The 8584-nt window shown below is 34.3% G+C and overlaps 1 protein-coding gene across 5 annotated transcripts; it reads left to right on the plus strand.

Moving 5' to 3' along the window:
• The first annotated feature begins 75 nt into the window (after positions 1-75).
• On the plus strand, positions 76-8194 carry LOC122317070 (cyclin-H1-1-like). 5 transcript variants are annotated; one of them, XM_043133970.1, is made up of 17 exons: positions 76-357; positions 723-773; positions 887-965; positions 1103-1221; positions 1315-1388; positions 1598-1718; positions 1839-1907; positions 2166-2207; positions 2546-2623; positions 2898-2956; positions 3177-3261; positions 3719-3807; positions 3910-3993; positions 4081-5570; positions 6413-6501; positions 6764-6824; positions 7913-8194. In XM_043133970.1, the coding sequence occupies exons 1-14, from the start codon at positions 298-300 to the stop codon at positions 4082-4084; spliced, it is 1014 nt and encodes a 337-aa protein (XP_042989904.1). In that variant the 5' UTR covers positions 76-297; the 3' UTR covers positions 4085-5570; positions 6413-6501; positions 6764-6824; positions 7913-8194. The 5 variants fall into 5 exon arrangements, with proteins under 5 accessions (XP_042989904.1, XP_042989906.1, XP_042989903.1 ...); XM_043133972.1 differs by having other exon boundaries at positions 4081-5525; XM_043133969.1 differs by lacking the exon at positions 6413-6501.
• The last annotated feature ends 390 nt before the right edge of the window (positions 8195-8584 follow it).

The raw sequence follows: 8584 nt of genomic DNA on the forward strand, positions 1-8584 counted from the left end.
TAACAAATTATTAAATAATAAAATAGTTATAAAAGAATATTTAAATTTCTATTCTATAAAAATTAATTCTTTCCCGAATAATTCTTTCCATTTCACTTGGCTTAAAATACGGCGGAAAAAAAAAAAAAAAAACACGAGGCGCGTGAAAAAGTGAAAGCATTTCCTGGAAGAATCTCTGATGCTGAAAAGTTTCTTCAGTAATCAGTCGTTTCGTAATGAATTAACAAATTTTGATACTAATAACTGGTCATGATTTGTAATTTCTCAAAGCATCTGAGTTAGGGTTTCCAAGTCGCCATGGCAGATTTCCAGACCTCGACTCATCGCGCTAAGTGGATCTTCACTCCTCAAGAATTGGTACGTTCCTTTCTTACTAGCGACTTGCTGCCATTACCACAATTTGTTTCCCGTTCGGTTGCCGAGAAACTGTAGGAAAAGAAAATCATTTAAACAAATCGAGACGGAAAATATAATTTTAGACGCGTGAGTTATTTTTATGGTAAAACACTTCTGTTAAGATTATTCGAGTGAGGAATTTGCTTTCCTTACAACTCTGTTCGGTCTACCGGAGAGAAAGAAATCAATCCATTGGCAAGAAAATAAAACCTCGCGAGTGTTATTATATGTGTAAACCAATGTAAGTAGGTTTATAAGTTTTAGTTTTTTCCCCTTTTAAAGCGTGCATTTCTTTTATATTGCTTCTGTTTTGGTCTATGACATAGGTTCAAAAATACAAAGCTGCTAATCAAAGAGCAATACAAGCACTAGAGAAGGTATCGTGCAAAAATTGTTTCAATTTTTTTCCTTCCTAATTTGGGGCTCATGATTGTTGCATTAAGATAAATTATTCTTTTGTTTCTGATTGATTTATTAATATGTATTAAAGTATGGGGCAACGCTTATGGAAGTAGATATGGATGGGTCTTTGTCATATCCAACACCTCCAATTAACTTGAAAGATACTGGTAAACACTCCTTTTAAGAATCACATTTTTTGTCATTTTCTCGTTGAGTTGAGTGTCTGACCGATGTGTGTGTGTGTTTTTTCTTCCGTTAATATTTCTAACCTATCTTTTCGATGGTTCCATTCTTTTCATGTTAGCTGACAAGCATTCTCGTTCGAAACCTCTTAATATTGAGGAAGAGCAATATATAAGAGTGTTCTATGAGAATAAACTTCAAGAAGTTTGTAACAACTTCCACTTTCCTCATAAAATTCAGGTATTGTTTATTTTTTCTCCCCCAAAAAATCAGTGCAAAAATATAGGTAATGACGGGCTTTTCAAATTTCTGGAATCGGTTAATGTTTTGCAGGCAACTGCTCTTATATATTTCAAAAGATTTTATCTTCAATGGTCAGTCATGGAACATCATCCCAAAAACATCATGTAAGATTATTTTTGATGTTCATTGTAGCTTTTCGTTGGCCACATGACGGCCTTCAAGATGCATTGCTTCAAACTATGGCTGTAACTGTGATCAATTATAACAAAGAAATTTGCATGGTTGGAAATTGTGCACCACTAGAATTGCTTGGTTTGGTAAATTGGATAGCACTCAATTGTGACAGTATGTATGATTACTTTTTCATGCACAGGTTAACATGCATTTACGCAGCTTGTAAGATAGAAGAAAATCATGTTTCAGCCGAGGAGCTTGGTAAGGGGATCTCGCAGGATCATCAATTGATTCTCAATAATGAGATGATAGTTTATCAGGCATGGATGTGCCGTGCATATTGAGTGTTTATTCTTTATTGTTTTCCTTTTCTTTGACCGACGGATATGCATCTCCTTTGCAGAAGTTTAGACCTTCATCTTAATCCTTTATTTCTGCAGAGTTTAGAATTTGATCTTATTGTGTATGCGCCGTATCGCTCGATTGATGGTTTTGTCGATGACATGGAGGTAAGTTGATTAATCCATTAATTATGCTGCTTTATTGTTTTGGTGATTGTGCCTATCAAAGAAATCTGTTTTGGTGATTGTACAAGAAAACTCATTTGTGGGTTTGCGTGTGTGTTTGTTTAATAAAACTTTAGCTTTTATTCTTGTCACAGTTCCTTATTTCTGTTTCTGGTTTCTGGTCTCACCATGATATTACATTTATTTATCTATCTTGCAAATTCTGTGTTGTAATTTTTAACATTTGGTGTTGATTCCTAGGAATTCTGTCAAGCAAAAGATGACCAACCTCATATGCTGAAGGTGAATTGCTTATATACTATTTAATCTTTATAACTGTCTATTCATCTTGGTTGCTCTCTGATCCTTGTACTCTTGATCATATGAGTCCTATGCCATTTATGCTTAAACTGAAACTTGGAAAAAAATCTTCATGAAGATGATGAGTAGTTTTAATGTCTTTAAGATAGCTAGTTGTGCTTGTGCCACATCGTAGTGCATGATTAAGATTCCTAGCAGATGTTATTTGGCACTATAGTTCCTGTTGATAATGGTTATGATTCACTTAGATTTGCTTACATGGAGGTTCAACTACCTTTTCCTGCATCTATTTATCCATCTGCTGCTTTAATGTTTTGTAGGCATTACATGAAACTGCAAGGATGGAAGTTGACAAAATCATGCTTACTGATGCACCTCTTCTATTCCCTCCCGGGCAGGTACCAATAACATGATTTATAGAACTTTACGAATCTGTAAAAGATCCATGATAACTTTAATCCTTTCAGGTTACTTATTTTGCTGAGCATCTCTCACACCTTTGGTTCCTTAAGCTAATTAACATCCCACTAAATTCAGATTGGATCCCTTTCCCTACTGTCTTTAATTACCTTGGTTGACTCTCCTATACTCTGCTGGGCTAGGTTGCGGGTTGATCTTGTAATCTGTTTTTTAGTTTGAATACTGACATTGTTTATTATTTATATGATGCAGCTGGCGTTGGCTGCTTTGCGTAGTTCAAATGAGGTGCACCAAGTTGTCGACTTTGAGAGGTCTAAACCTACGTTGGTCTTGCCTCAATATTATGACTAATGTTTTTACAATACTTCTTTTGTATTTGGTAGGCAAACCATGGTTGTATTTGTTTGCCAAACAAATCTACTGTGTGTGAAAGGGAGGGATCTGGGGTTAAATCTCTAGTTGTTGGCCAGGAAAGGAAATGTTGCCTACAGTAATGATTCAGTCTTCTTCAACTTGCATGCTTCTTTGCAGATACCTGAGGAACATTCTCTCTCGCCAGAGTTCTGCACATACCATTTCAGAGCTCATTGAATCACTAAATGCACTAGATACTTGGGTAAAAGCTTGTTTACTTCTTGCAATCTTAATATGACTGGGATGATTTCTTGAATATACTTTGCTGGCTGCCTGCTCGAGGGCATGGGAAGATAAGATTCTGTGCTGTAATTCAATAGAAAAATGCTATTATGCTCCCTAATTTATACCACTCACTTTGCTCCCTTGACGTGGCACCGTGGCTTATTAAAAAAAATTTATATTCAAAACAAAAATAGCCCCCAAAAACACAAAGATTAAACTAAAACAGTAAAAATCTAGATTCCCTTTACCTTTTTATGTTTTTGTTTTAAATTTTTTTAATAAGTCACGTGGCATTACATTGCCTCGTCAAGAAGGCAAAGTGAGTGGTATAAATTAGGGGGCATAGCAGCATTGTCCAAATCAAAATTAGATGGAGAAATGTGGTTGTTTCCGTTATGCTTACTGGTCTACTCTTCTCGTGGTGATGTATACAGGCAAGGAGATACCAGTTCCCGTCAGAAAAAGATTTGAAGCACATTAACCGGAAACTGAAATCTTGTTGGGGTCTTGGCTCACACGACGAGTAGTTTCTAAAACTCTTTATTTTTACAAAGAAATAAAATTGTTAGTCCAATTCCCTGGTTTATTATTTTCGTACCAAAATCCCTATGTGACTGCTTGGCAGGAGTAAGAAACGGGATAAGAAATCAAAGCACAAATCAAAGAAGAGTTCAAATGAAACGCAACATGTTGCTTCTCTTGCTGAATCGTATGCTCTGCCCTCTTTGATTGAGTTGTTCTTTTGGTTTTGCTCCACTTTGGTTTTGTTCGGACTGAATTTATTTTCTGATTTCAGGTAATGTTTATTGATTTCTCCACTGGAAGTCGGTTCCTTTCAGAGTCAAGCTATATATCAGACATTTGTGAAGGGAAATTAATTTCTATCCTCTAATCAGGGTTGTCTTTATGTACCTTTTTTGTTTTGTTCTCGTACCACTTAGGCTGTTTGGATAATGAAAGTATTTTATTTCATCTCATTTTATCGTTACAATTTTTTTAAATTTTTACACAAAATATAATAAATAATTCAACTTTTTAAAATTTTAAAATAATAATAATATTAAAAAATAATATTTTATTCAACTTTTAATTTTTATCTAAAATTATCTCATCTCATCTCACTTTTCAAACTGCACCTTACTTAAAATTTCGTATGGCATCCGAAGTTGCTGATTTTTTTTTGCAACGATTTTCAATCGTATTACGAAGAATTTATCAGCAAAATTATGGAATCAGTTTCTGATACAGTTTTTCCTAAAACTCACGCCATTGAAGCAATTTCAACATCCTCGTACATGGCCATATGTGAATTTTATCGATATGTGATGATTCTTTTATGTTTTAATGATAGAAGATTCTTAATTTTATCAAATTGTGTTTTGATTGTGTGTGGGTTAGTTTATTCAACTTATCATGAAAAGACTTGTGTGACAACTTTTGGTTGGAATGTTGTTTTTACGGTATATATTATCCCATAAGACAGCTTACTACTTTTTAACTGTTCTTTTTTATTTTTATTGTTATTTTTTTTTTATTTTTATAAATTTGTAATTAATTAATTAATTTTTTTATTTAAAGATTAAGAAAGTAACTGTTAGTGAAATTGTATATTTTTTTAATTTTTTCTTAATGACTAAGGATGTTAAAATAATACTTAAGAGAAAATAATAAAAAAACAAAAATTACAAATATACTATTAAGTAGTAAGAAGGTAGTAAGTGTACTATTACACTTCATAAAAATATAATAAACTTGAAAATTTATTTGAATATAATTTTTATTTTAAAATGTGAAAAATTTGTATTAATTTTTGTGGTGTTTAGAAGTTTGGAAAAATTATAATTATTAGATAATGATTAAATAAAAATATTGAAGATTTAAAATTGTAAAATATTTTATATTTAAGTAATATTTGAAAAGAAAATATCTGAAAATACTTGTGATTCTAAATTTAACCATAATCTTAAAAAATATAAAAAAAAAAAGTAAAAGAATGATAATAGATAGTAAGTCTATTCTTATTGTTTTGTGAAATAAATAAACCTTTTTGCTTGGCCGGCTAAAAGGAAGTGAGAAAAAAACGAAGAAGAAAAGAAAAGAAAAAACCTAGGACAACGAGCATAAATACAGCGGTGCACAATTGCCCAGAACGGCGTCGTCCAATCTTCTTCTAAAACCCAAGAAGCACCTACGAAGACTTTGAAGAAGTGAAAAGCTTCGTCAATGGCGTACTTGCTCTCCGTAAGCTTCTCTACGCCTCTCTGTAATCCACGAATCCAACTTCAGGTAAAAAAGTTAATTATACCCTTTAGTACCGAAGCACTCTTTCAAAAGTTCCTCTCTCAGACCTCTGTTTGGTTGCTGAGAAAATGTCGGGAAAGAAAACTTTCGAGTCCTCAAGGAAAAAAGAAAAGAAAGGACAAACTTTTCAATGTCTTCGAGAGGTAAAAGCACTGCTTGCCAAAAAAACGAATTCACCCAAGTTACAGCTACATTACTATGCTGGGTTGGGTTTTTTTTTTTTTTTTTTTTTTTCCCTTGAAACGGATGTAAAACAAACATACTCGGAATTTTGCCTTTTTTATTTCCTTCACATTTTCTCGGGAACCGAACGGGTGGAAAGAATGAGAGCCGACTCATTCGGATGGTGTATTTATTTCTGGGCTCTTTTCTAATGCTTATTATAGTTTATAGATATCAATCTCTCTGTAATTTTTCTTGATTAGACTACGTAGTTGACGCGGCAGAATTTTGCTTTAGTGAGTTTCATGTTTGATTACTCAAATATGTGTTTTACGATTCAGGTTCTATATCCACATGCTTCGGTTCCTTTCTGCTAGATTTGTGCCGTGGGCTTTTATTTTTTATTTTTTTTCCTTTTTAGCAAATCCTCTGAGAAAATATGTAAGAGTTAGACCTGGATTTATCACATTTAAATCTTAAACGTGAATGCCATTGAGTCTTGCATGAGCAAATTTTCATTTCCTACCTTCTAACAGCCTTCTAACAGCAGATGGTAAGAGGTTGAGACTTGAACCATGTGGTCGATAAATTTTAACATCATGATTCATTGTCATCCAGAAAGTTCTGAAGGAGAAATTTTGTTATTTGTTTTCTGTTTTATGAAGCTGGTGGTGGATCACAAACTTTTGGTTTGCGCGACCTTCACGCTGGATCACAAAATGTCAAATACCAAGAGTGGCGTTTTGTATCACTTGTAATTCGTCCAACATTTTTTTTTTTTTTTTTTTTTTTTTGGGGGGGGGGGGGGGGGGGGGTGGTGGTGGGGCGCTTCTCTTTAGGCTGTCCTGCAAGTTGTCAAGATTAAAGTATAGAACTATGTTGTTTCATTTTTACTCATTTTGTTTTTCAGAAAGTTCTTAATATTGCTGCTTAGACACATTGTTCTTGACGTTTTCTTAGTGGCATAATGCTTGTTTGGTATTGTATGCTTATTGTTTGTTGGGACTTGCCTCCAGGAAGCACATCCAAGGAGATTATCTCCTGGTAGACTCTCAAGGCAAGCAAATGCCAGAACAGGTTTGCTTTTCCTTTCTCCTTGCGCGTACAGTATTATATTGAAGCCATTAAAGCATAATTGTTACTTGGTTTTAGTTTTCATCATGTTCAAACCATAGCCGGTGACTCATCCTCATTCTTTTAAAATCTGTATACATTGGAAACAAAAGAAAATGAAAAAAAGCTTTAGCTTAAAAACTCAATTATCCTACGAATAAGATTAACTCATGTTACCCGTTCAGATTTGAAAATCTTTAACCCAGGCCATTTGTGTGAGTTAACGTTAACCATACTTTTATTAGATTGCTGAATAATTTGGCCTTTAGCAGTAATTTGTTGGATAATAGTTTAATCCTTGGTTGGATGCACTAAACTCAAGCCGAGGTTAAGATGAGCTGAATAACAGTTACTTTATGTTTAGTACTGGATGTGGTCAACCCAACCCCAGGTTAGGATGAATCGGTTGGACAAGTGTTGAAAGTACAGTTTATTTGCATAAAACCTGTGCGCACTCGTGTGTTGGTTAATAAAAGTTTCCATTACTAAGACATGCACATTTCTCAGTAATGGAACGTGTGTTGGTTGATAAAAGTTTCCATTACGAAGACATGCACATTTCTTGGAAATGGAACGAGGTGACTATTTTGAACAAAAATATTAAGATCCAACTTAGGTTGGATTACAACATCTAAAAGCTTAAGCTTCTAAACCATAAATTGTGACAGGATATTTTTTTTTTCCCAGTGCAAGCCCTACATTAAGTCTAGAAACTTCAGCCCAAGTTTGCCCGCTTGTTGAGGAAGTAAAAATTCTTTCTAGTTAATTGTAAACCCAAGTCCAAATCTTGATTGAATGAGTCCTTGTGAATAAAAAAAGAAAAAGAAACATGCAATGCAATTGAAATCAATGACAGAAAGTGTATGGTTTTCATTTTATCAAATCCTAAAATTGATGACTTATTTAATTATTATTGGTAGGGGAACCGCTACAAAGAAATTGGATTTATTTAGATGCTATAAGCCACAATGTGTAGAATATTTAAATAGAACATTTGAACAACCTTCTCTGTGCTTGTACTTTTGAGCTGAGAGTATCAATCACATTTGCAGCTCCAAAGCTTCTTGCCACCTGCAATGCAAATAGCGGCATTTTGTCTGTGAGTTGGAGCCATCGCCATCATTTAGTGACACCCTCAAGATATGTCTATGAAATTGCTTCCTATCCTTGGAATGTAGGTTATTATACACATATGGTGATGGCTGGTTATTGGGTTGGACCTGATCCTGATGACGGTTGGGGCTTTGTTGAAGCTTTTGTCAATCAAACCTTTTGATTTTTGGTTTATTTTGCTTACCTTACTAGATGAATGGCAAATGTGGAATGTTAGGTCATGATGCATACTACTCTACTCTAGTACACGAAGCACCACATTCTTACACCATTAAAGAAAATTGTGGTCAAAGCTGTAGTTGAACTAGCATAGCTTTAGCTATTTAAGTACCTTCGACTGTAACTCGCCAGCTTGCAATTATCAGGAAGAGGTATTAGGAGGTTGCACTCACAAATTGACCAAAGGATTGGCACCTTATTTAATTTGCTTGATTTAGGCATGCATCCAAGTAATGTATAGGAATATCTTCTAGTGCAAATTAAGAGTATCTGCCATTTCACTGTGGCGTTCATGTGAATCATGACGAGCATGTACCTACACTTGCCATGCCAACAATGCCACGATTAGGTTGCTGTGAGCTGCCCATTTCCATTTCTGCTTTCTTGTTTGC

This window comes from Carya illinoinensis, chromosome 7 (genome assembly GCF_018687715.1).
Source record: "Carya illinoinensis cultivar Pawnee chromosome 7, C.illinoinensisPawnee_v1, whole genome shotgun sequence".
Classification (NCBI taxonomy): Eukaryota; Viridiplantae; Streptophyta; class Magnoliopsida; order Fagales; family Juglandaceae; genus Carya; species Carya illinoinensis.

Coding starts and splice junctions, on each gene's coding strand:
- LOC122317070 (XM_043133970.1), top strand. CDS start 298: ATGGCAGATTTCCAGACCTCGACTCATCGCGCTAAGTGGATCTTCACT. Junction 966..1,102: donor AATTAACTTGAAAGATACTG/GTAAACACTCCT, acceptor TTTTCATGTTAG/CTGACAAGCATTCTCGTTCG. Junction 2,957..3,176: donor CAAGTTGTCGACTTTGAGAG/GTCTAAACCTAC, acceptor GCTTCTTTGCAG/ATACCTGAGGAACATTCTCT.